The following is a 26,927-nucleotide window of genomic DNA, read 5'->3' as shown; positions in this document are numbered from 1 at the left end:
GTGTAATACTGTTTTGTAATTCACAGGGAAAAACACAGATACTGTTACAAACATTCACATCAATATTTCATGACACATCATTACATTTTTCCTCTCGCTCTCTGCTGTTGCAGGCAGTTTCTGTGGAGCTTCAGACTTCCCGGCGAAGCCCAGAAGATTGATCGTATGATGGAGGCTTTTGCCTCCAGGTACTGCCAATGCAATCCCGGCGTCTTCCAGTCCACAGGTACCACACACACGTACACACATACACACACGTTTGCACCGCAGCAGATATATGAGTCAGACTCAGCCAGACAGTCCAGGACGGATAACATGCTCTGCCCACCAGACCACCCGGATTCAAATCAATGCCTCTGTCTGTCTGTCGTCTCTCACCGGACAGCTGGACCTGTATAAATCTTTACCTTGTGGCTACATGCGGAGATTTCACGACTGCGTAGGGGTGCAGCTTCAGAATATTTGTTCATTATTTCAGCCTCTCTGTGAACTTGAGTGGACCTGAAGTCCAATTACAGTTTTCCACTGAAGTTGGCAAGTTGCTCATTACCTGTGTGATCAGCATTCGTGTCTCCAGCAGTGATAATGAAATTGATCACCGGTCAATAGCGGTCATTAGCGCCGTCTTGGCTTGTTGCACATAGCCTTCCTGCTCACGTGTTAGTGTTAAGGAGGATGCAGGTGACGGCTCGGGTTGTGAATATTGATGTGGTGCAGTGGTGACACACCCAGACTTGGTTATTGGTCATCCCTCAAGAGTGGTGCACACTGGGTTATAAATTACATGCAGAGGATGTTGTCTGGGGCTCTTAGTGTGTGGATGGATGAAACCGAGTCGTAAGAGCAGGAACACACTGTGTCAGAAGATGGGCTTTTCTGTTGATTAAATTCTCCATTTTATCAGGTTTTCCTTCAATCTGTGGTGTGAAAATGTGCTACAAGATGTTTCTAATTCCCTTTTATGGCAAATAAGTTGAATGGCCTACTATTTTTATCACATCCACACTAATCTATAACCTCCACACACACATGTGGAGTGTGCATGTGCTGTATTTGGTTGTTTCCCTGTGACACTGTGTGTAATTACCTCCACAGACACATGCTACGTTCTATCTTTTGCCATTATCATGCTGAACACCAGCCTGCATAATCCCAACGTCAGAGACAAGCCCCCAGTGGAGCGCTTCATCTCCATGAACAGAGGAATCAATGAAGGGGGAGATCTCCCAGAGGAGCTACTCAGGGTGAGAGCTTTGACTTGATTACTTCGTCAGGTTTGATGAATTTATCCTATGTGGTATGCATTTGAAACACTATGGAGGTAAAAGTGGAGGGATTAAATTAAATGTTTGGGGTTTTCTCAATGTGGCAGACAAAAAGGAAACTTATAGGTTCTCTTATAGGTCTCCTCTGTGAAAAGCAGAGTCATGCCTCCCTAATTGAGACATTGCAGCTCAGGATAATGATGAACTTTAATAAGAAAAAGACGAAAAACAAGTCGATCGACTCGCATGCGAGAGGCTGTCGTGTCTGCCAAAGTGCTCCTTCAGTACAAAAAGGAACCTTGTTAAAAAATCTTCGAGGTCCCAGAGTCACTGATGTATGAATCTTTGTCTGAAAATTGATTTCTCAGTGTCACGTTTAATGCACCGGTAGTTGAAGGCTTGAATGTTTTTGCACGTGAGTTAGAAGTGTGTGTGTGTGTGTTTTCATCTAAGCGTAACCGTTTTTCTGCTTTTTCTTTCTCTGTGAAGAATCTATACGACAGCATCAAGAGCGAACCCTTTAAGATCCCCGAGGACGACGGGAACGACCTGACGCACACCTTCTTCAACCCAGACAGAGAAGGCTGGCTGCTTAAATTAGGTTAGTCTGAGTCTCACGCGCTCAGGTTCTGGGGGAATGCAAAACATCCGGCTTGACTTTATTTAGGAACTCCTGCTTTCTTTCTTTTTCTTTTTGGTCTGCAACTATAGAATTAGACTCATGAGAACTTAAACTGCGTGGTAACTGTTGCTCGTGCACTCTCCTTTGATCATAAAACATTAACTGAAAGATAGATAAAACCTTGCAAACACACCCATATGATAAAAATAGAACAGCAAACATTCAACTTTTATATACAAGTCGTGTATCTTACAGTTTATACATGGGAGTGTATTCATGATCCATTTCATTGAAGGTCTGGTCGCGTTTGTGAACGGAGCAAACAGTGCATATAAAATATGCATGCATGTCATTCTGTCTGTAAACATGAAAGCTCGAAAAGCTTTGAATGAATTCAGATAAAAGTGTAGGGGTGTAGAGCAGAGTCATCCACCGAGGTCTTCAAGGTCAACTTAATGATTGACAAAAAGCCTTTTAACCTAGAAACTATGATTCTTACGAGCAGTAACTTTGAGTTCTGTCACTCACAAAGCTTCAGATATAATTATAAATGTAACCAACTGTTTGTGATGTATCAGTGAATTCCTCTCTTTCTAAAAGCCAGGCTGTGGTTATTTAAAAGCCACATGATTTGAAATTATGAACTGTGAGTTATATCTCAAACATAAAAAAAAAAAGGGCAGTAGCTGATTTTATGTGAACCGCATACACAGGAAATTTTAAATGGGCTTCACAAGGTGTTTTACAAGCAAAGTAAAACTAATTTTAATATATTTAAATACTTTATGGTGTGAGGGACTTTCTAATGAAAACCCCGTCATGTTGTTGTTTATTAAAACTACAAAAAAAGATGTATGACAAATTATAGCCCGCTTAAAAGAAAAATAATAAAACCCACAAGTACAGCTATGCAGATGCAGATTCTCAATTAGCTCTGTATAAACATAGTTTAGAAATGATACGTACATTGTTTATTAGCCTGGACGTGGACTCCTCTTATTGTGTGAGGAAGAAAAAAACATCTCAGTCATTTGAAGTGTGTGTGTGTGTACATATGTATGTTTACATATCTTTGTGGGGACTAAAAATTGGAAGTTTACCATACTTGTGGGGACCAACAGCTGTGTGGGGACAAAATGCCGTCACCACAAGTTTGAAGTCATTTTTGAGATTCAAATTGTGGTTTTAGTGTCAGGGTTACAATTAGGTTATGGTTATGGCTAGGCTAAGGGTTAGGGTTAGGCATTCAATTTTAATGGTGATGGTTAGGGTAAGCAGCTAGGGAAAGCATTATGTCAATTAGATATCCCCACAAAGCTATGAAAACAAGACTCTGTGTGTGTGTGTGTGTGTGTGTGTGTGTGTGTGTGTGTGTGTGTGTGTGTGTGTGTGTGTGTGTGTGTGTGTGTGTGTGTGTGTGTGTGTGTGTCCAATGAGGTCATGCATTTATAAATCTTGCTTTTACTCTGCTTGAAGTTGGCTCCCCTCTGATCCCATGTGTTTCTGATTTGAACCTCGCTCCATCACTTGCCAGGTACTCCAGCAGTCCTCACATACATAACAGCTTATAATTTACTGTATGGCGGTGATTTATTATTGGACATAATACCTGTTTATTAGCCCACATATTGTTGGTTTAAAGAGCAAAGTCACTGCAGGTGGTTGGTTTTTACTACAGTGTTTACACACATGCACACACACCTGGCTTTGACCTGCACATTCTTTAAACTCTGTGTAACGTCTCTGTAGCCTCATCAAGCTAGTGCGTATGAATGTAAATAGCCCCATTGTGGCTCACAGACCTAACATGATTACATTCTTGCACGGTTCCTCCCTGGAGCAGTTTCCCCCGCAACCAGTTCTCACTGTAATATTTCTAATTTAACTCTCTAAAGATAAACCCTGGAGGATACGGAGGAATAAGGCCTTTTTTTAGCAAATGTCTCTCTGCGCTCAGCGGAAATTTGGCCGTGCTAATTCAATAGCCAGGGTCTATTGAAATGTAAGGAAACACAGAGCTTTTTATAGCTGTCTGTGACCCATGTAGGCTTCTGTGAGGGGACCATGAAAACAGGAAGGAAATGCTGCAGTAAAAGTCATGCTTAGGAATTAATAACACACATAGTTTTGGATGTAGTTTGCACAAATGAACACGTGAGGTGGCGAACTTGCTCTGGGGTGTCGTGTACGATACGTGCGTGTATTTGCGTGAGCGTTTTCACCTCCAGGGGTGCTTTACGTGCCAAGTTAGGTTCACATCAAGTTTGCTCTCCTCTCCTGAGAGCCAATGAGGTTTTATCCTGTTGCCTTAAAAAATGAATGGGCAACGGCAGTAATAATTTATCAGTTGCTCGAGTCATCAGTTAACTAAGCCTGAAGTTGGGCGAGATTGTGCTGGTAGCCTGCAATCTCACACAAGGCAGCTTGCCTGCATGTCTCAAAAGTCAAAGCCAACAGTTTTCAGTTGTCAGTGATTTACATTTAAGCTTCCTGTGGCACAGCTGTAGCAGCACAGAGCATTTGAAGAGGCACAGCTGGCTGCATATCTTGCATATGCAGCCAAACAGGGTCTTCTATTTAAAAATGAATATTGGGATAAGGCTGAAACTCTGTATAGTCTGTCGTTACGAGAATCGATTTCTACAAACAGCCCAGGTACAGAAATCTACAACAGCCCTGAGCATACACAAAGTGCACATACAGTGAAATGTCTGTGTTGGGTCTCGCGGGTTCACCAGTTCATGGTAGTCTTAGGTTCTTCAAGGGAACTGGACTTCCTTTTAGGTTCTTGAAGATGTTTCACCTCACATGCAAAAGGCTTCTTCAGTTCTAAAAGATAAAGGGTATCAACTCGTCACTCTGGTCCATCAGCTGGTAACGCTGATAGGGAGTAACGGATATTTAACCTCTGGCAATGGGACATGGACTGGTAGATGACCTGCTCTACCTCTGTCACCATGTGTCTACCAGTCATGACTCACATGACAGTGTAGTGTCAGGACCACCTCCAGTATTTTCGACTCACCTTTAGCTTTTAGAATGAAGAAGCTTATCTTCATTCTGCTGAAACATCTTCAAGAAACTAAAAAGACGTCCGTTTGTCTGTTAGCTCAGGCTGCAGCGTCACAGAAAACTGAATGGAAATCACAGGAAACCCACTAAGTGAATTTTCAAAGGCATGTGAAATATTGTATGTGTTTAATAATGACATTTTGGAAATGATCAGCCACAGGAAATTGAATTACATTTACTAATGAGTTAATGCTTAAAGTCAATAACTGGTTTGGGCCGCTTTGATTTCTTACATTTACAAGAGTAATCTCTCTCTCTTGCTTGCAGGCAAGTAGTCCAACCATATCTACCTATGTTTGCTTTTGTCATTTTAAAGCGCATAAGGAAACACAGCGGATGCTGGTTGGCTTCATTAATGACCATCACTTCCCTGCTCTTTTTCCTGAGGGCAGACAGCCAGTCTGTCACTGCGGCCTTTGTGTCACTTCCTGTCTCCTCTTTTTTTTTCCTGTCAGGGGGCAGAGTGAAAACCTGGAAGAGAAGGTGGTTCATCCTGACGGACAACTGCCTCTACTACTTTGAATACACAACTGTGAGTCTCACACCAACATGTTTTTTTTTTTTTTATTAACTAAAGGCATCTCTGCCGCTGTGTGTGTATGCTTGTGTCATCGCAGAGCCGAGCATTTCATTTTTATCCTCAGAAGTCTGTATGAAATCCACCCTGAGTCTACAGCCTCCTTGTTAATTATAACAAGCAGTTTATTCCATAGCACCAGAAAAACGACGAGGATTAACAATTCAAGTTTGCTACACTGCTGTTACGGTTATGGATTTCAGCAGGGAGCTCTTCATGTAAACTCTACAAACCAAACATAACTGAATATGTTGCACTGTCTTCACACCGTTTATTGGTAGTTTGATATAAAAAGCGGCCTCTGAGTCAACATTTGGTTTGTGACCACCTGTTCTTACGTCTCAGTTTAAGGGTGTTTTCTCTCCCTTTCAGTCCATTTAAAATGAACAAAAAAGAAAACACAGAGACTCTTTGGAAAAGGTGTCGCCTTCCAAATGGACTTCTGAGTGGTTTGTTTATGGAGAGATCCGACCCAACTAAAAGCTACACACTGCAATTTTGAGCTGAACACTTTCCTGTAGCCAGGTATGCTTTGCATTGTGAGAGATGTGCAGAGTACACAGAGTGTAAGTATACTCTTGGCCCAGTCTTATTTGGCCATTAATGGACTGAAGGTTCCTACATTTCAGTCCACCTGGGAGTTCACGTCTCTGTGTCAAAGGACATCAAACCACAGGAAAAGGCCACAAGTTTACAAACTCATGAACTGATTTGGACCACAGGCTGAAAAGTTTTTTGGTTCGGGAAAGAAAATCAAGTCATCTGGTTGTGTCTAAGAATCTATATTTATTATTGATTCTCACTGAGGAAACAGAGACTTTAGGGGCCTCTAAAAACCCTCCTACTATCCAAATCCTTGGAACTATCTTCCATGAAGGGTGATGCTATTTTCTGAGAATTTATTGGTCAGTTGGTGGCAATTTCACACCTGTTGCTAATCTCCGATTCCAAAGAACAAGAACTGAACCACCTTTGCGGTGCTAAAAACCCAGGGTTAACTCTGAAGTTAACCGGAAGAGACCAAATGCTGCTTCATAGTACAGGTCTCAAAGTAATAGGACCTAGTTCAGCTTTTAAGCCGGCGAGGCGTGATTGCAGATTCCGTGCCGGTGCGTCCACCCCCCTGCAGTGGCACCACAGACCACGTCACAATGTGAAAATTGTGATTTTTTTTATTTTTTATTTTTTTATTTTTATTTTTTTAATTCAAAATCTGTTTAATTGAACTAAACTTATGGTAAAACAAGAACAGCTATGTAGGTAGTCATAAACAAAGCAAGCAAAAAGGGGAGAAAAGAGAAAATGTTACCACTTCAAAGCTCTTAGATAGCAGTCAAAGAAGGGATTAGTGGTACGCCACCTCGCTGGACCCGCCTACTACACAAGACCAGGAAAAAATACCTCCATCTTTCTTAGGAGCCAGAAGTGACCATATTTGGACAAGAGTGTGGATGACTAATCAGCATATGTACACGATTTTTCAGCCATAGACTGTATGCATGTATGGCACAGATATGCATACAGTTAGCACAGATTAGTTCTGCTAATCAGCGCTAAGTAACATAGAATAAAAGACTTCTTGGACACAATGTTATGTGCATAGCAAGCCACATTTATTTATCAAATAATTTAATTAAAAATAAAAAAGGCACCAGCACCAGAAACACGGTCTAAAGATCCCGCTTAAAAAGAAGCCTATGGAGTCTAGCATATGTCACTAAAAGTGGCCATACCCCCAGCAATGTGTCACACTACAGTTACAATGAAGAGGAAATGCAGTGCTGTACAGAATCAAACCACCAAACTATGAACATGCTTGTTTCTGCTATGAAATGTGTCGTTTAAGCATTTTAAGACCCTGAAGTTGCCCTTCTAGGAACTGAAGTTCTGGCAATTCTGCATTGGGATTCATTTTTTGACTTTGTCCTTGTGCACAACTAATGTAGTTTTAACATGGTTTGTCACCTTTCTGTATTAGTTTCTGCACAAAACGGCAATAAGCTACTAAAGTTACTGGGTCATAGAAAAGAAAGAAAACTCTAGCGTGTAATTATCGCATACTTGTCTTGTGGCCACAGTGGATGAAATGTTGCAGACTGTTTTAATTGTCATATGTGCTCAGGTTGGCATGGGTTACTATTAAATCATTGTCCCTTACTATAAAAATTAGCCAATAGTGCTTGAAGATTTCCACCAGGGCCTTTGTTTCTTTGCTGCCACATCAGCACTGTCCTCTCTTTGCTGTAGTATTATCCTTCAGGACACTATCATTATGTCCCGTCCTCTGGTCAGACTGCAGCATGCACAAGTAGAGGGGAGGGGAGGGGAGGGGGGGGGCAACAAGCTACAATCACAGTGGATTTTTCTTTTCTGTGTAAGGCTGTTCCAGTGTTTCTTTCTTATAGAAATCTCATTTTATGCCATTTTTTTATGATTTTTTTTTTATTTTTGATCTCCCCTTTCTTCCCCTTGCTCCTTTTCTGGTTTCTGTTCTTTCTTTAATACTTGCTTTTTGACTTTGTTCTAAATTGCTCTTTCTATCTATCTCTGTCTAACTCTGGTTGTTTTTTCCCCTCCTCTCATGTTCCTGCTTTTGATCGCTCTCTCCTTTAGGACAAGGAGCCTCGTGGGATCATCCCACTGGAGAATCTCAGCATCAGGGAGGTGGAGGAGCCCAGGAAACCTGTGAGTGTTGCCTGATTAGAGACCTCAGCCTTTCTCCCCTTGGTTACTGTGTTCACTAAATCTTCTTTTTGTTAAAATATTTCTTCGCCAAAGATAATTATCTGGCACCTGTTTTTGATGACCTTTGACCCCTCTCTGTCCCTCCTTCAGAACTGTTTTGAGCTCTACAACCCAAATCACAAGGGCCAGGTGATCAAAGCCTGTAAGACAGAGGCAGATGGGCGTGTAGTGGAGGGAAACCATGTAGTATACAGGATATCAGCACCCACGCCTGAGGAGAAGGAGGAGTGGATTAAATCCATCAAGTAAGATTCCTCGTAATAGTAATGATGGCACAAAGATCCAGTGTTAAACCAGTAATGGTTGTTGTTACGTCAGAATAAACAAATAAAAATAAAAAAAAATCCGTGAATGTGATTTCCTTGATGTTGGATTCATTTAAGGCAGAAACCAGTTTTAACCTGTTCTTTTTTAATTTCAATTAAATCTAGGCAACTTGAATATATGAGGTGCAGTCTTAAAGTCTTACGAGATCAAAAATCTGACTTGATTTCAGTTTAGGTGATCTCATTCAAGGTCATCTTCTTGAGCACCTTGTTATATCTCTCTCGAAGTCCTGTTCTGACCCTTATACTTCTGTGATTTCACCACGTTCAAACTTGCACAAACATCAAACACCAGCTCCGGCTGTTTGCTGTTTTCTGTTGTCTGCTATTTTTCTGCTATTTTCAAAGGCAGAGGTTTTCATTAGAAAGCTCTTTCTCTCTTGAAAGGACATGACAGCATAGTTTGGGTTTGCAAAGTTTCATCTTAAGAAACAACAAGACTTCTGGTACAATGTTCTTCAGACAGAAGCACATTGCTTCGTGCCATATTTGGCAAAAACCAAACGCAGCATATTAGCACAAACGCCTCATACCAGCTCTGCAGCATGGTGGTAGAGGCGTGATGATTTGGGCTTGTCTTGCAGCCACAGGACCTGGCAACCTCACAGTCATTGAGTCCATCATTACATGCTCTGTATACCGAAGTTTTCTGCAGTCACAAGAGAGAGCATCTGTCTGACAGCTTGGTGCAAATTAGGTCATGTAACCAGGCAATAGTCCAAAGCATAGCAGCATTTTTACCTGTTTTTGTAGAACCAAGGTGCTACAATGTGGCAGGACCTTAAGAGAGCTGTGCATTAAATAAAATGTCCACAAACCTCAATGATCTCAAGAAACGTTGCAGAGAAGAGTGGGCCAGAGTTCCTCCGCAGTGATGTGAGACGATAGAGTCCTACAGAAAACAACTGCTTCAAATGACGACTGCAAAAACTTTCTTTTTCACGTGACTGTATTTTACTACAGTGTTTAAATTAAACAGTGAAACGAATAACAACATGTTTTATTTCCATCAGATCGTATACATTCACGCTGGCAGTGAGTATACCATCGCTTTGGCAGCTGTGATAACCTTGCTTTTAATGACCTAAATGCTGGATGTTTTGTAATCGCCTGCATAAACGGTGGTGCAATGTCAAAGAGAGTTGGCTCAGCAGAACAGAGTGCTTATATACCATAATGTAGTGCAATCATCCACCTCCCCTCTCTATACTATCAGAGTATTCACAGGAGACATGATGGGGGATTAGACATTGCGTATAACGCACCAGGGTTGAGCCAGCAAACCTATCCAACACAGGCAGCTCCAAACTAGGGGTGACGCACTCACATCTACCAAAGCTAACAAGTCACAGCTTGCACTTCACCAGAGGGGTCCGAGAGGACTCGGGGTTCTGTGGAGATAAAAGGCTTTTTATGGAAATTATGATTTGCCCCTTTTTTTTTAAAGTAGAGATGATTATAGAGGCAAGGCCTTATCTGCTCATCTTGAGTGTCAGGAAGTGAAGTTGGACCAAGTAGGTCAATTAAGGAAGTGAGCTGCTGTTGTATGAATTAGTGTGACACGTTTGAAGTGAAAAGTGTGTTTTAGAAAAAAAAAAATTAAATAATTCCAGTCAATGTATCAGTTTTTAAGAAGCATTTCCAGGACTGAAAAATGGTGGAGAAGGTTTTTAGCTGTGGCAGCCGCGCTCTGATTTGATTTCTCCACAGTGGAGTTATTGTTTCACAAAATTGGGTTGTAGAACACAACAATGAGGAGTATGAAAGAGGATAGTCATCTTACACACACTCATTCTTTAGCGTGTGGCGTTATAAAGGGAATCAGAGATATCCGCAGTGGGGGGTTGAGCCTCTTCTTGCTTTGTGCTGGTGCTAACAGGATTTAGCAGCCGTGAAACTGAGCTTTTTGGTAGAGCCCAAATGGCTTCCTGACTCACTTGCTGCCTTTGTAGGCTGCCTTTACTCCCTCCTCCCCCCCCCCCCCCCCCCCCAAAACTAAGCAGAAGAGTCTATAAGCAGGACTGTTGTTTGCCCTCCTTCAGACCTATAAACCTGCAGCAAGAGGAAGAGAGCGTGTGCGACTGCATGGTTCGCTACGTTCTTGGCCGGGTTCTGGAGGAGGGAATCAGTGCAAGGTTCCAGCAAACCAGACTATCCAAAAAAAAAGACAACAAACAAAAAATAGGAGAGCGGGTCCCTCTTCAGAAACCATGGAAACCTAACTAGGTCACTCCACTAACTTTTTTTTCTTTTCTTTTTCTGATCTAGTTAAAGCATGCGTTTGTATAAATGTGCCTGCATTTCCATATCAAAGATGTTTGAGACCCTCCTCTCATGTGGCCTTCTTATTTATTTCATCGCTGTCCTCTGATTGGCTTCTCTAGGGCAAGCATTAGCAGAGATCCTTTCTACGACATGCTGGCCACCAGGAAGAGACGCATCGCCAACAAGAAATGAAGAGGGACAATCAGGTGAACCTCCAAACCCCCTCCATCTTTATCTCCTTAAGTTCATGCATTCATAAACCACACACACTGCAAAGCTGGACTGAAGAGCACAGAGCTGACTTCAACCCCGAAGGCAGACTTTGGTTTCTTTCCTGGACTCTCCACAAGTTGTATGCACTTGCTGGGGAGACATCACACACTTGCTGGGGAGAAAGCAGCGCTCCAGCCAGTTTGTTTCTCCTCCATCTCATATACACCCCCCTACCTCCCCAGTCATGCTTATAAGATGTTTATAGGTTTCCCTAAAGCCCAACTGCCATGTTTCAGGTGCACATGCATGCATGTGGGTTATTGTAGACCAATATGTTTGTATTTGTGTGTATGCAGCAGTGTGCATGCTATCGGTGCATACCGCATCTACAGTATGGGTGCATAAGTGATGCAAGTGTTCCCTCCATTGTGCTTTATGAAAAAAGTTGTTATTCAGAATCAGTTCAGATGTGTGGTCATTGACACGGTGCGCAAAATGTAAGGGTGACTGCTGGAGAAGGGGGGAGGTGGGATGAGGGGATGGACGGACACGTTTGGGACATGGTTATGACCGCAGTGCAACCTCACCTGGACCACGTCGTCATCTCACTCTGGTGCTGAATTCTTCTCTCAAGGTGCCACGGCTGAAGAGTAACCTCAGAGGACATCAACAACAACAACAAAAAGATGGCTTAGATTTAGGTTCTTTACAGTCAGCTGGACTGATTTCATTTATCTGTGTGGAGCAGAGAATTTTGTAACGTGCATCCTTTCTTACTTTAGTTGAGTAGCAGTGGTGCTTTTGCTAAAGTTTCAAATTCAACTCTCTTTGTGGACTTAAAGTTGCAATCCTTAAGATTTCAGCACCTCTGGTTTGACGGTATCCTGTCACACATTTTGAACATCTGCTCCCTTACGAGGGGTCGCCAGAGCAGGTAGCTCCCACACGTTTGCACCTCCTCTGCAGATCGACCCAAGCATCTTCAGCTCGAGAAGTGAATGTTTGAACTACAGCACTGTCTGCTGTTTACAGTGTTTTGACTTTGATTACAACTAGACTTTTTCACACCTTTCCTCACCTTTAATCGAATTATTTTTTAAAAATAGCAAATATACTATTTAAATAATTTACATATGTAATATGGGGTAACCCATTTCCATCAGCCTTAATCTTAGTGAGAAATATATTATGTACCTATGACTGCTTCACAATAAAAGCCCTCTTTTTAAATGCTTTTAACATGAAACAGTAGCAGGATAACATTTGTTGGCAGCTGTCAAACCAGGATCTCATTTCATTGACATCTTAAGGATTAGAACTTTCAGAGCGCTTTCATTTGAGAAAGTCTATCTACTGAGTGGGTTTTATTTTTGGCTGTGCAGAAGCCCAGTTAGGTACCAGTCCAATTAAGCTTCTTTTTTTCCTTTCCCTTATCTATGGCCTATGTGAGTGAAGGTCGGTGTGTTGTCGTGATCCTGTTTGCATTTGGTTCGTACTCCTAAAGATCCTTGCTTGCCTTTGTGTTTCTTCTCTTTGAACATTTCTATATCTAATAACCAGCTATCATTTTTGTATTTATTTTCATTTGTGAAATGGTTTAATACTACCTGTAAATGTTCAGCAGTGTATGCCTAAGTTATGTTTGTATATACAATGTATAGCTTTCTGGTCTCTTTGTTGTAGTATGCACAAACTCTGTGTGTAACCATGTTTGAGCCGACTGGCAGTTTGCATCAGCTGAAGTTTGAGGTCTTCTTTGCAAAAGCCTTAAACATAATCATTATAAAATATATGGGGATGATGAATATTGGATAAATAACTGACAACGCCGTTAAAAAGCCATGACTGAGTGAGAAAGGTGGTTGTATTTATGATGATGATGATGATGATGATGAAGATTATGGTGAATATGATGATGATTATACTAAAGTAATATCGGTGATGGTGATTATATAATTGATGATGATGATGTCAAAAACACCAGTAGTTTTCTATATAATTGTAAAATACAGTGAAAGCCTTGTGGTCAGGGCATGATATTATCTTCTACTGCCCTGTGTGGGCTTATAGTTACATTAACTTTTATATTCTCTGTAAAAGCTATTGGTCACGTTGTACATTACGTGTATCTACATAAAGTATACATAAAGCAGATTTGTGGTGTGTTCATTATTAATGCCGGTCCTGACCTACTTGTTCGCATAAATAATGAGCTGTTATTAATGAAGCACTCAGGCTGCTTAGAGCACGATGAGCTGTTTTTGTTTTTGTGAATGCGGAGGTCATCCTCCATGATGGGGAGCAGTGATGTATACCTGCATCCTGGCAAACACGTGGTAAATTAACAGGAAGTAGGGAAAGGTGAAGGATGACCTATTGGATTTGTGTGTTAACGTGCACAATAAGTGAAGCAATAACACCCTCTACAGGCTGTTCAGAGAAATATGCACAAAAACCTGAATCTTTAATTTTACTATTTTTCTGCTGTTCTCTCAAAGAAAAAAAATCATCAACCAAAATGAAAAGTCATACGCTTCAGTGTTTTCTCTGGTAAAACAGATACTGAAATAAATTTTTATGCTTTATTATGTGCAGAGATTTACGTTTTTAGGTACATTTACCTTTAAATAAAACGACAGCTTTCTTGCAGTAGATTCAGTGTTTATGATTATTACAGTGCTCACTGGGTTTCTCTTATTTTGTACACACCATTTATGTCAATGATGTGAATATAAGCGGCTCATTACATAATAAACCTAAGGAAAACATCCCTATTAAATAATAACAGCTTTAGTAGATTCATAAGACAAATAAATAAAATAAGGGAATATTTAGTCAGCACGGTAAGACAAAGCCAGATAAACTTCTGGGATACAGATGTGTTCAGCTCTAGGGAAAGGTTTCACAGGTGGTGGTCACAGATCATTACTCTCTTCTTATCCCTCCTGACTGATTATTTTCCAATTTTGCTTTTTGCTAGTGTTCTTGTCACAACTGGTAGGATTAGACAAAGTTTGAACATGTTGTCCTGTAGGGACGTCCTGTCCTGGATGAAAGCATTGATGAGCTTTAGCTCTATTTGGTCGCCTTGGATACCCAGATACATATCATCCCAGAGGTTCCTGAGGCATTAGTACCTCCTTTATCCAGGAAATGCCTGCACACTCTTGCCACTGAATTTATGAAACGAGTGGACCATCAGTGGCAGATGTGTCTGTTCTGGTGTGCCGCCTGTCAAGCTGCGAGTACAAGTCCCACTGAAGTATAGCAGGCCCCCATGCCACCCTCATGGAGTCTGATTCTGATAGTTTAGTCAGAAAGATGCCCCTCAGTAGCCCAAGGATAATCTTCTAGCAGAGCAGATGCTGGTCCTGCTGCTGGGTTGATGTATTTCTATGGCCCTGTATAGCTCTCCTTATGTAACAGCACATCTCATCATTTAAGTTGATAGCTTTTATTCCTGCATTTTGGAGCTTTCATAATCAAATTTGACCCACCTGTGCACTTCTAGTGCCTGTAACAATGACAACTTTGTATGCGGGTATGTTTTATGGAGGTAAAATTGTGTGTGCAAATTGTGTTAATGTGCAAAACAAACAGTCCAGTTCAAAAGCAGTCTGTATATACTTAATAAATGATTGTGTACCTAATAAATAGGTCACTAAAATAGTATATTAAAGTATTATGGGCCCAGTGCTCAGCTGATTATCATCCATGGGGGAAAAAAAATTCTACACAAAGTGTGCAGCTTGTGACTCCATTCATTGCAGCGTAATGTTATTATGCTAAAAACGACTTAATGGAAATGAGAGCTAATGCTGAAAATGTCCGTGATACTTAAATCACATAAGCAATACTGTGTGTTTGTGGAGCATTAACTGGTTGGGAATTACAGTCCATTTTATACACAGTTCCCTATTTTCACAGTCTCAAAAGTAATCGGACAGTCAAAAATAGTTAATGCTATATTGTTGTTATTGTGCTTTTGTACTATAAGACAGGTTTGGAAAACTGTGGCTATAACTTGTATTTGAGCAGGTAGCATAATGATGGACACACTTGGTTTAACACAGTTTATTAGAAAAGCAGAGCGAGGCATCACAGTTACAGTACTGTGCAGCAGGCTTGAGCTGCCCCTCATTTCTCTATATTTTGTAAGGAAAATGTGAAATAGGTGCAGTGATTTATTGAAAGATGCACCATCACACGTGTATATACAGTCTATAAGGCAAAGACAGATTGTGTACAATTCTAACAAGCCTAAAAGTTAATACTTGGTACAACGACCTTTATTTTCCAACCAGCCTGAAGTCTGTTACGCAAACTTTCTTGTCATTTCTATAAGTAGTCTTCAGGAATAGTTCTCCAGGCTTCTTGCAGGACATTCAAAGCTCTTCTTTGGATGTTGGATGGTTCTTGTTTTGTCCTCCATCACGATGATCCCACACTGCTTCAATAATGTTACTCTAATTTCGTACCTCAGGGAGAAAACCCTGTTTCCCTTCCTTAAGAATGGCTTCTTGACAGTCATCCATCCACTGGGACCAATTTTGATTTCCTATTTCATAGAACATGCCTTTCAGATACTGTTAATGAAATATGCCCCGTTTCCAGCTAACAGTCATTTTGGGAGTCACTTTGTTGGTGCATAACTGCATTCACTATAGAAATGGATAAAGTGTGTGTTTTTATTACAGGCTGTTAGTAATAAAGTGCCCCTAACTCAAGGTCATCCGTTGAGTTAGGTGCCTTTTTTATGCTGGAATGATTGATGGGTCAGAGTTAAGCGACTTAACAAAATTAAATCATCAGGAAACGATCAGGAAATGAACTGACAATGAGTGAAAAAGCAGCCGACGTCCAAAGAAAATGCTGAAAGACGTTCAGAAAATTAGGAGCAAACTATTTTTAAAGAATTCAGGGATGGCTCAAGACTTTTGCACAGTACTGTAAATGACAAAGACTGACTCAGTTAGTCACTGCGTAAGCTTAGGTAGTCAGTGTTTGTATTTGGATTTGAAGTGTGCATAAATAACAAAGGTTACTTCAGGTTTTGTTTTTGCAGATTTGCACACTGATAAAAAAAAATGAGCTGAGGAAAGAAAAGGACAAACACTGCCTCCCAGTGGATAAATATGGAATCACAGGGTAAAATGTAAAAAAGGAAAAAGGAAAAAGAAAACTGTATGGCAGACATTTATTTTACAGATGCAACGCCCTTTTAACAAAGATCTCTAGCAGCTCCACCAGGAACAACATCATGAATTCATGTAATCTGGACATATTATATATATATATATCTAAAAATATAAACAAAAACCAGTGTATATAAAACAAGTACCTATGATTTCATGTTAGATTCTGGGTCAATGTATGGCTAAATAAAGAGTCAAAGGCATTTCAACATAATGTCTTGAATATGTTGCCTTTAGTTTGATGACAATCCGGTTTTCCTGCTGCCTTTGAAGGTGTCAAATGACAACATTACTGAAAATTAGAACCACATCTGAATGAACTGCCCTTCAACTGCACAACAGCGTTTGTCTGTAGGGTTTTGTGAGATGGAGCCTCACGTGTAGTAGTTGGGTAGGCAGTTTTACTGGCTTGTTTTCGATCAGTTTTAAGGGAAAATAAAGGCAGCCAAGTGTTTTTTGCAGCAAACAGTAACCAATAACATGCTCATAGTTTAACACAAATGTGAGGTAAATGAAACTCTGTAGAAATACAAACTGCAAATGACCGGACACATTTTACATTCTACTCTTTTTTACGTTTGGCTCTGAGTGCAGAGGTATTGCTGATTGTGATCATGAGCAACTTCTGAGCGAAATGTGTGCTTTTGAAACTGCACATCCAATGAAACATCAACCACAGATATTATTGTGCCTTCTGATATTATTGTTATTGCACTGATGTGATCTATACTAGCACATATAGAAGGTCCTAAAACATGGCACACTCATTTAAATCACAAAAGGAAGCAAAGAAACAGCTGTGAGGCACTGGAAAGTAAAAAGCACAGGTACAGTAAAAATACAGTTCAAAGTAATCTATACTTGACCTTCTGAACATGAAAATAAAAAAAAATATTTAAATGTTTTTGAGATCTTTGCAGAAGCAGTGGCACAATGACCATTTTCTTCTAAAATCTGCAGATTTTGCAGTCGTGTCTGCTACAACAACAAACTCCCCAAAATCTTTTCTGACCTGATAAAAAAAAAAACGTAAAAACAAACAACAACTTGCTGAAAATAACTGGTTTCCAAATCACTTGACCACGGTCGTAATGGTGCAAACTCACACTTAAATATCAACCTTGTATCTTAAACTCTGGCCTTTTGTCAATGCCTCGGTGACTCTTTAGTAACTGGTAGGTTACTAACCACCCTTCAGCAGGGCGAAGAGGACACCTGATCATAGTCAGGACATTTGAGGAGAGCAGGGTAGCTGGTACTCATCTGAAGGGAAGCTTCACTCGAGATGTCTGAGGGGCTCCGTCCACGTGACCAGGCCTCCGGGTGGAGGAACTGACCAGAGTGGTCGGAGCAGTTGCTGAGGCGAGGACGGTAGAAGCTGGGATGGCGGGGCTGGTAGAGCTCCTCTGCTGCGTAGCGCTTCATGAACAGGTAGACTGACATGACGCCGGCGCTCTGCAGTGAGGAAGAGTCAGTTTATTCATAAATAACAATATGATCATTATGGCTTATAGCTTAAGACATTCAGTAATTAGCAATCTGAAATTATTAGAAGACAGAGAGAAGTATGTCCATTTATACACTCAGTACTTGGTTGGGACCATGAATTACTGCATCAGTGCATCGTGCCATGGAGGTGGAGGTGTCTGGTGGCTATGCTAAGGTGTTATTGGAGCCCAGGTTTCTTTGATAGCAGCTCTCAGCTTGTCTGTATTTTGGGGTCGGGTATTTCTCATCTTCCTCTTGAAAGATGCTCTGTGGGGTTCAGGTCAGGTGAGCTGGCTGGCCAATCAAGCGCAGTAATAATATGGTCAGAAAATCATTTGGTAGTAGTTTTGGCACTGTGAGCAGGTGGAAAGGGAAATTGGCATCTCCTGAAAGCTTGTCAGGAGATGGAAGCATGAAGCGTGGTAAAACCTCCTGGTAGAAGGCCACATTGACTTCGGACTTCGGACCAGCAGATTACACGACACCCCAAATCATCTCAGACTGCAGAAAGTTCACAGTGGACTTCAAACAGCTTGAATTTTGTGTCGAATCAGTTGACTTTGCATTACCACACTTCGATACAGCGCTGTGCAAACAGCCAGCCTTTTCAGCAGTGACCTTGTTGAGGGTGCTGTTCATAAGATGATATTTACACTGTTTGAACAGAAATTCACTCAAACTGGAAATGAAATGTTCTAATGATTTGTGATTCACCTCTGATGAGCTCATGAGCTATAAACACAAAAAAGAAACTAAACAAACAAAAACAAGAGTGAAACCAAACCTCCAACAAGGCAGCTCACTCTCTGGGCAGCTTTTACTTTGAAGGGAATGCCATTGTATTTTGTATATATTCAGTTTGTTTTCTTTGTTCTTTTTAAACATAGTTTAAGAAGCTGTTATTTTCCCTTCTGAAACCTATTTTAATATACTTGACACAATTTTGAGTAGTGCTTTTTTAATACAAACACAAAAAATGAAAAACCCAACAATTATAAAATTGTTCATGTATTCAAATTGCTGACTTGTTGAATGTATTTAAACATTTGTAACACATTAATGTAATGTACATTACACAACATGTACTCAAAAATGCTAACATGTTGTCATCAGTCTGAAAACCTGTTGTCTCCTCAATAAGCTCTATAAAGCATTTTCATTACTTTGACCTTCAGATCAATTGATTGACATTGAAGGAGAGGTCAGAGGTCAAATGTAACGTGATATTTTAAATCTTTAAATGGCACTTTCTATATGTTGACAACATATTCCACACTTAAGTTAAAAGGCTTTTTGTCAATTTTCGACCAATAAATCAGTCAATCTACATCTCTATGAATTCATTTAAAACTTTGGAGCCATTGTGTTTACAGACAGAATGACACGCAAACACAAAAACATAAGTAATGAATACAGGATAACTGAAAGTTACATTTTTTATCAATTCAGTAGTACATTAGAATAACTAGTATATGAATACTGTAAACATCTGTATTCATGCATGTTAATAATAATATCATAATAACTGTTTACCTGAGGTAATCCTGTATTTCCTCAATGTGAACCCTGGAGGGCAGTAAACACTCAATACTATGAGCACAGTCATTTTAAGGAGGAGATTTCAAAATAAAATCCTTCCTATTTACCTTCCTGTTACTACCACACATGCCAACAAGTGCACAGTGGCAATGAGAGCTCAATGTTTTTATGTTATCTAGATTTATTCATATGAACATATAAACATGTTTCTTCTTGAATGTTTTTTAGCGTGTGAACTGACGGATGCTGCATCCACAGCCGTGCCAAACAGCAGTAAAAATCATTTCTTTTTTTATGTTCAGCTTCTCACCTCAGTGAGCAGGAAGGAGAGGGCAGCAAAGGCAAAGGACCAGCCGTACTTATAGGAAAAATAGGCCTCACTGCTCTTCGTCCTGTTCAGCATTTCATCATTTATACTGGAAATGTACAGCACCAGGCCCACCACCAAAGCCAGACCTGAGGACAGAGAAACTGGATGTTAAAAAAGTAAAAGGGAGACACGACAGGAGATGATCCAGAGAAAGGAGGAGTTGCCTTACCTGAGAGGATAAAGAAGATTCCAGAGACAAATGCCAGGATGGTGCGGTGAGGGCGGACGTGGCCGATGTTGTTGAGGACAAAACCGATGAACATGAAGAAGAGGCTGACCAGAGGGAACGGAGTGGCTGAACGGATCATCTCTGAAGAGGAGGATAAAGAGCAGATGAAGGAGCCTGCTGTTTAACCACAAAAACACTAAACAAATGATCGAGCCAAAGAAGCTGAGATATGAAAAAAAATACTAAATACTTATAAATAAGAAAAAAAGCAGAATAAAAGTCTTTTAATGTGGAAATTGGAAAAAATTACATTTAGATTATCTTAATATCACAAAGGGAAATTAGGGCCTGTTTTGATCTATTTTAATTATACAGCAGTTTTTTAATTTGTCGTCTTTGATAGAAAATAGTTTTACATTCAAACTAGAGAACCACAGAAGAAAGAGGATGGAGAACAATGAGTCTTGAAATAAAAAAACTAGAATAAAATTCCCCCAAATGGAGCGCTGCACTGGAGCTCATTATATCGACTAAATGGAGTGATTTATCCTTCAGTTAAGTTTTGACATTGAGTTTTACTGAAGGACTGTCTGTGAAGAGGCAATAAGTATTCCAGGGAGGAGCAGGCGGCGACGTGAGGGTTCAGATGAGTCAGACGTATGTGATCTCACTGCATTCAGACTTCTGAACATGAGCTTATTGGAAAACAAGTTCTCAGACTGAAAAATGCCCCCAGCCTTTAATATAAACAAGTGCTAGTTGTGATTACTTTTTTTTGCCTAAAGCTGCAGCTGGAGGCGGTGTGTCCTGCTGGTACTTACTGAGCACGTTCACTGTGGACTCTGACGTCAGCTGGACATTCATTGGCATGATGTACTCGATGGTGAAGCAGCGACCTGACTCGTCACCTGCAAAGGAACGAGACAGAAGTGAGGGTGAGACTCATTCGAATTTACCCTCGCAAACATCGGACAAACAGATGTGCAGAACTCTTTGAGGATTAAAAGTCAGTTATTTAAATGACTAGAATTAAAGTGGAGCTTAAAGAAGGTTTAACAATCAGTGAGAACAGAAGCAAAAGGCTGAAACAGCCAGAGAAGAGGTCGGCATGTGGGCAGAGGCATTTTGAGAGACACATGGCAGCCAAAGAGTCCTAAATAGAAATCTGTGGGAGAATTCCTGCCCCATATAACTGACTTAGTGACAATCATATGACACATACTGACACAGGCTCACAACAGTTTTAGATGTGGTGGCAGGGATCTCTACTCATTATTTTTGCTGAATGATGTTTGCTCAGCTGCTCTTGGATGATCAGAAATTTCATAAATGAGCTGTAAATGAACTTATAATGTTGTGTAGTAGAAGTCTACCTCATAAGGGGAAAAAACCCTTTTAAAACATATTTTGGGGCAAAATTGTCAAACTTGTGAAATATTTTTTGTTTGTTTGTTTGTTTTTGAGCAGATTTGTTTGGTGATTCTGTGCATGCTTTCTTTATGTGAATGTGACCATTTAAATGAAAACAAGCTTTAAAATAATAGCTTGGTCGTGGGACACTTATCCATTGTAACCAAAGGTAGTTTTGAGACAGGAACTAGTTCCTCTAGTCGTTCCTGTGATGACCGAGTGTCTGTATGTGGGAATGTGTTGTTTTGTCTTATTGTGCTACTTATTTTCCACTGTACTCACTTAGACCTTCTCACTGTGGAGTCTTGGGACTCACATAGGGTAATACGGACATTTACAAAATGCTGTGAATACACAAACTACCCAGATGATTCTAGACAAAATATATGGACAAAAGTACTGAGCCATCCCAAATACAGAAGCTGCTCAGCCATGGAAACCCATGCCGTGAAGCTCCCGGTGCACAGCTTTTGTGCTGATGTTAATGCCAGAGGAGACCTGGAATGCTGTAGGTACTGCATCAGCAGAGGTTAGGGTACTTTTACACATTATGTAACCCTGTTCTATAATTTCACATGTCTGTCACGAAGAGTAAAAGCAGTGTTACTAACATAGAGAGGGACCAAAAGAGGACACGAGAAGGTTGGACAGCTACAGCTGATGGTACAAAAGATTATCTGATGTTTTTGAACAACATGGCTATCTTGTTATCTTGTTACAGTGACAGCTGTAACAAGATAACAAGATTCAAACCTTCACTAGCGTCAAGATTGGAGTGACTTTGTCCAAAATTGTCAGTTTTTGCATGTTCTGATTCCCAAAGAGGAGCGACAGTAGCATAACCTGATGAAAATTGATCACAGTGCAGAACACACAGTACACTGCAGCTCTGACCTTGATAGTCACGCATAAGTAGAACATATCCACTACTTCACTGCAGTGATATTGCCTAATGGCCTTTTTTAGCTTGATAATGCTCTAAAATGCTACACAGTCATGACGTTGTGCAGGACAACGTCACACAGACACGAGGACTCATCCTCTGTCTCCTCATTGCTCTTTTTATCACTTTTACTTGTACTCGACACTTACTCACAAGCTCTCTTTTCCACTCACACACACAGTGATGAAGTAATTGTGAATGTGTGTGAATATGAATGCTGGTGGTTTACATGATGATACATCACTGTGACAGCTTGCTGCTGTCGCCACCTTTACTGTAGAGATGATGAAGATCTTGAATGTGAGAGAGTAAAATCCAGTGGCGTTATCTGTTCTACACTTTTGATTCATCCATGACTAACTGACAAATTTCAGGAGCACAGAGATAGCCGTACCCACATATTTCCTTAATTTTTAAAATCTAGTCACTAACCAGCCAGAAAGCAGACTCTCCAGAGGCCAGAGTGCAACGAGGTCTTGATGTCAGTGCTCTGGTTCAGAGGCATAATGACTCCCTCCTCCAGGTAGAGCCAGTAGTCGGTGCTCACTGCCACTCCCAGCAACCCCAGGCCACTGATTGCAAAGACACTGCTCAGCAAAGTCAAGGCCTTCCTGCTGCATGCACTCATGGCCACAGCAGGGTGAGCTCCAGCAGCCGGTGTAAAATACAGAATAATCCAAGCAGCAAGCTGGAGGAGAAAAAGGGAGATGGATGTGGCACTTTAAAAGAAGCTGGAAACAGAAACCACCAAAAAAGATGCTTAAAATAAAAATAATAATAAAAAATAAAAAAAAACGTTAAGAAAAGAAACACTAAGAAAAAACAAACTATAACCTCTAAAAGCTACAACCAAACAAAAGTTTAAAAAAAATCCTGTGACATATAAAATGTGAATTTTTATTTATTTTTAACAAAATTCAAAATGTTATTTACACAATTATGACAAAAAAAACCCTAAAAAGCCTGAACCACAAAATAATTTCCAGAAAATTCTATTTATTGAACCTTCTGACAAATAAAAACAAGTGGTCATTAATTATAATTATTAATTTGCATATATGAGTTTTAATTTGAGTTATATTTTAACTAGCATTTTTTTTTCTTTTGTAATCTACTGCTTAAAATATATATATTGTGCAATTTATTTAGGGTTCTGTTTGTGGGTTTTGTTTTTTTAATAATGTAGAGGTCTCAAAAACTCTTACAGGGTTAAAGGTTGAGAATACTATTATTAGCATGAACCTAATTAGCTTAGCATAAAGAAACTGGGAAATCAGCTCCTGTGACTGGCTACAAGCAACAAAATCTGCCTTCCACTATTTTGTAATTCATGTATCTGTTTATGAAAATTAGCTTGTTCCAGACTATTTATCTCAACTTCTTGATAAACAGACTGCCGTTCACTGCCTTGTTTGCAGCTAGCTGCATTTAGCTGAAGCTAGTATAAGACTGAAGACTGGGGGAGGACACAGTCTCTCAGTCTGTAACATCAGGACTTTGACGCAGTCTACAATGCCAGCTATGTTTAGCTAACTTTGTGGATTTGTTGAGTTTCCTTTGGTATTATTGTTTTACCGTCTGAGTTTAGCATGTTTTTAACATGGTTTTGTGTTGCTAGCAGCTGTGTTTTAATATTCTTTTCATTGTTCATTGTGCATATTCCTAGTTTTTACTTGTTTTGTTTAACAGCGCTTTGTGATTACTATATGTTTAACACCTGGATGGAAACAAGCTAGTTATTCATCTCCCCCCCCCCCCAATATTTGTGCTAAGCTAAGGTAACTGCACACTTCAGGATGTGCTGGTTGTATTATTTGTTTATCTATGTATTTGTTTATTGTTTTTGCTGTTTATGAGTAAAAATTTCAGGCTAATATCACAAAATCTGGAGTTGAGTTGAGTTAAGTTGAGTTAGATATCATGAAATTTCAAATTACTCAGAAGTAAACTGAAAGTTTGAGAGAGTCAGTATTGTGGGACTCATAGCTTCAAATTTTGAGTTATTTTATTGGCAGAAACAAGCTTCCTTAAATAAAGAGTACGCGGTTCATGATGGAGTTAATGTTTATATTTCATCAGTCTGGCAGCTTTCCCAGTCTCAATTCATTCCATTAAAGAGCAATGTTCAGATTCATAAAACACCACCATAACTTCTAAAATCTTTGCATATTTATGTAAATACAAACTTCAACAAAGAGGTTTCCATTACAGAAACTGTGATGGTGCTTGAGGTGTGTCGCTGTGTGCCCCTTGACACTTTCAGAGAGAAATCAAAATAGAGAAAGAGTGGAAAAACATTGTAGCATTTTTTTTTCTTTTTACATTTGACTCCAAGTTTCATTATCACAGAAAATACTAATTCAGTCACGAGAATTAACTATCCAACCTCCCACAAAAAGGAAAATGAAGTGTGATTCAATAAAACCTGTTTGAGCCTCCAGGCAGAGGTACATTAAATGTGTCGCAGTCTGCTACTATGAATACAAACGGTCACTTTATCTGAAATCCAAGACGAGCTTCTGACATTTTACGGCCATGAATCCAACAGTGCAAGCCAGCACTGGGATCTGGCCGACTGATAACATAATGAGACATCATCTGAAGAGACAAGGTGATGATTTACATCCCATTTGGGAACCCCATGTGAATAATCTCCGGGTGGTGATAAGGGGGAAGGATCAAGTAGAGGACAGATATTAAAGGGGGCTAAATAGTAGCTAATTCACAGCATATTTATGAAACAGTTTTGCATAAATAGGAATATTTTCCCTCTACAAGCACATTAATCAGCATAAAGACTTCTTTTTGTTGCCCCTCGAGCAACTAGAGTTTAAGCTGCTAAAAAAGCCAGTGTCTGCTCTTTAAGAGATCACATTTTATCAGTAGAAACACCCTCCATATCATCTAAATCATCCCCCAACAAGGTCACCTCATTTACTCTGAAACAGCCAATATTCATATATCACAAGTCAGACTGTTATCCAGTACCATCCAGAGCATTTAATCACGTATTTTATTACTTAGTGACAGCAGCGTGCTGACAGATATTAAAGGATCAATACACAAACCGGGAACACTGCAATTACACGGTCAGGATTGAAAACACAGAGACCACCAGTACACCTGCAATCAGCATTATTTTAAGTAGAAATAGAAATCAAGATATTTGTGCAAAATCTGCTTCACTATAGGTCACATTTTTTAAAAACAAACAAACAAACAAAAAGGTGAGTAAACAATAAGTGGACACTGGAATTCTTCAAATATGCAGTTATATCTTTCTGAAATAGTAATAAAGGAAAAGATTATTGTACAAATATAATGTAATAAAAAAACATACTGGGTTTCTACATGACTATTATAATCTGTCATTACTTCACAGGTTAAATTCCTTTAGAGGGATGGAAAAAACACTCCTTTTAGCATTATCGCTCCATAACATGTCAGTGCACAATATTCACACTTCACTTATCAAACATGAAGGAGCTCTTTCATCCACAATCAACACTAAGCGTCCTCAAACGTCTCTTCTTATCCAAGATTGAACTCTGACCATGAAGGTTATAAGCACAGTTTCATTGTTACTCCTATTAAAACCAAACATGTTGTCACAATGAAGTAAACAGCTAAGATATGGGTACATAGTGAGCTAAGGAGTACTGTGTGCATAGACTTGTGTAGGAATATTAGACTCCAACTCAATACTCAAATGAAACAGATCATTGCAGGTAACTGGAATCAAGGATTAAAAATAGTTGACCATTTTAGATTAAAGCTGTTGATTAATTTAAAAAGAGAGAGAGAGACTTTATCACACGCACCTGTTTATGATCCGTCTGGCTCTTCCTGCACTCGGAGCAGAGATTGCGCCCAGAGTTGTGAATTAAAACCTCACTCCTGCAGTTTGCCCGCTGAAGGTCTGACTTACGGAGGAAGATCGGCGTTGCTCCGTCGAGTCGGTCACGAATTCGTTCGGAAAACTGTGTAATCTTTGGGTAGAGAGATAACGCATTGCAGACACAGTCCGTGAGATAAACTGAGACGGACCGCTGGTCCCGCTCTCTGCTGCGTGCTTTCAGAGAGAGAGAGAGGGGGATTGTTGATGTTGTGGAGAGAGAGAGACCTGCTATCAAAGCGAGTCCACTCCACTGCTAATGAGCCAACTGGTCAAAGCTTTGATTAACTCTCTGCGATGAATCAGTGAATTTAAGTCAGTGTGATGTCCTTTACATAAACTCACTCTGTTTCTATCAGGACCAAGGACAGCTCCAATCAGAAAAGGATAGAGTAGTTTATGTTCTGTAATGAAATTCTTTACAGATCCATGTTGTATATTATAAACTAGCATTTTATCCATTTATGGTCACGTCTTAAAGAAAACACACCTCCAATCAGGGATGGAAAAACTACCCTGATTATATTCTCACATTATTCGAACAACTAGTCGTTTGTTCTGCTGTAAAATGGTCTCTGTGATTCATATACACTCTCTGGCCACTTCAATAGCTGCACGGAGGATGTGTACACTGTGGTCATAAACGGACGCATCTGTACTCAGGTAGGCTGCGTGTTTAAAGTTTAAAGTACTCAGTTGGTGCCAAAAATTTGGTGCTAAAAAGTATCCGCCACATTATTTCACAAGCAGGCTGAACTATAGATACATGACATGTAATACATTTCATGTTGTTTACTCTAAATTCTGACCCTATAGCTTCGGACTTTGACAAG

The 26,927-nt window shown here is 40.0% G+C and overlaps 2 protein-coding genes across 2 annotated transcripts in view; one reads left to right on the top strand and one right to left on the bottom strand.

The window, feature by feature from the left end:
• Positions 1 to 13,239, top strand: part of cyth3b (cytohesin 3b) — a 42,214-nt gene extending 28,975 nt beyond the window's left edge. The window contains exons 7-13 of the mRNA XM_085403824.1: positions 114 to 226; positions 1,096 to 1,244; positions 1,755 to 1,866; positions 5,415 to 5,491; positions 8,150 to 8,221; positions 8,372 to 8,526; positions 10,992 to 13,239. Coding sequence (XP_085259950.1) covers positions 114 to 226; positions 1,096 to 1,244; positions 1,755 to 1,866; positions 5,415 to 5,491; positions 8,150 to 8,221; positions 8,372 to 8,526; positions 10,992 to 11,064 — 751 coding nt within the window. The 3' untranslated portion in view covers positions 11,065 to 13,239. The remainder of the gene's footprint in view (positions 1 to 113; positions 227 to 1,095; positions 1,245 to 1,754; positions 1,867 to 5,414; positions 5,492 to 8,149; positions 8,222 to 8,371; positions 8,527 to 10,991) is intronic.
• Positions 13,240 to 16,322: 3,083 nt separating this feature from the next.
• On the bottom strand, positions 16,323 to 26,203 carry cacng5b (calcium channel, voltage-dependent, gamma subunit 5b). Its single transcript, XM_085403825.1, has 6 exons — positions 26,021 to 26,203; positions 22,632 to 22,887; positions 20,668 to 20,754; positions 19,847 to 19,987; positions 19,618 to 19,763; positions 16,323 to 17,735 (listed from the first exon to the last, which is right to left on the bottom strand). Exons 2-6 carry the CDS (start codon positions 22,825 to 22,827, stop codon positions 17,475 to 17,477), a joined length of 831 nt encoding a protein of 276 aa, XP_085259951.1. The 5' UTR covers positions 22,828 to 22,887; positions 26,021 to 26,203; the 3' UTR covers positions 16,323 to 17,474.
• Between the last annotated feature and the right edge of the window lie 724 nt (positions 26,204 to 26,927).

This window comes from Rhamphochromis longiceps, linkage group LG4, assembly GCF_057381845.1.
Source record: "Rhamphochromis longiceps isolate RC_006_pf linkage group LG4, R_longiceps_female_GT1.1, whole genome shotgun sequence".
Lineage (NCBI taxonomy): Eukaryota > Metazoa > Chordata > Actinopteri > Cichliformes > Cichlidae > Rhamphochromis > Rhamphochromis longiceps.
Note: the sequence above shows the minus strand (reverse complement) of the source record. Positions and strands in the feature narration are given on the sequence as shown.

What these genes read in the sequence shown, in the direction of transcription:
- cacng5b (XM_085403825.1), bottom strand. Translation starts at nt 22,827, where the DNA reads ATGAGTGCATGCAGCAGGAAGGCCTTGACTTTGCTGAGCAGTGTCTTT. An exon ending in AATCTTCTTTATCCTCTCAG is followed by an intron (nt 19,764 to 19,846) that starts GTAAGGCAACTC and finishes CTCTGTCCTCAG; the next exon opens with GTCTGGCTTTGGTGGTGGGC. An exon ending in TCTCCTTCCTGCTCACTGAG is followed by an intron (nt 17,736 to 19,617) that starts GTGAGAAGCTGA and finishes TCCTCACTGCAG; the next exon opens with AGCGCCGGCGTCATGTCAGT.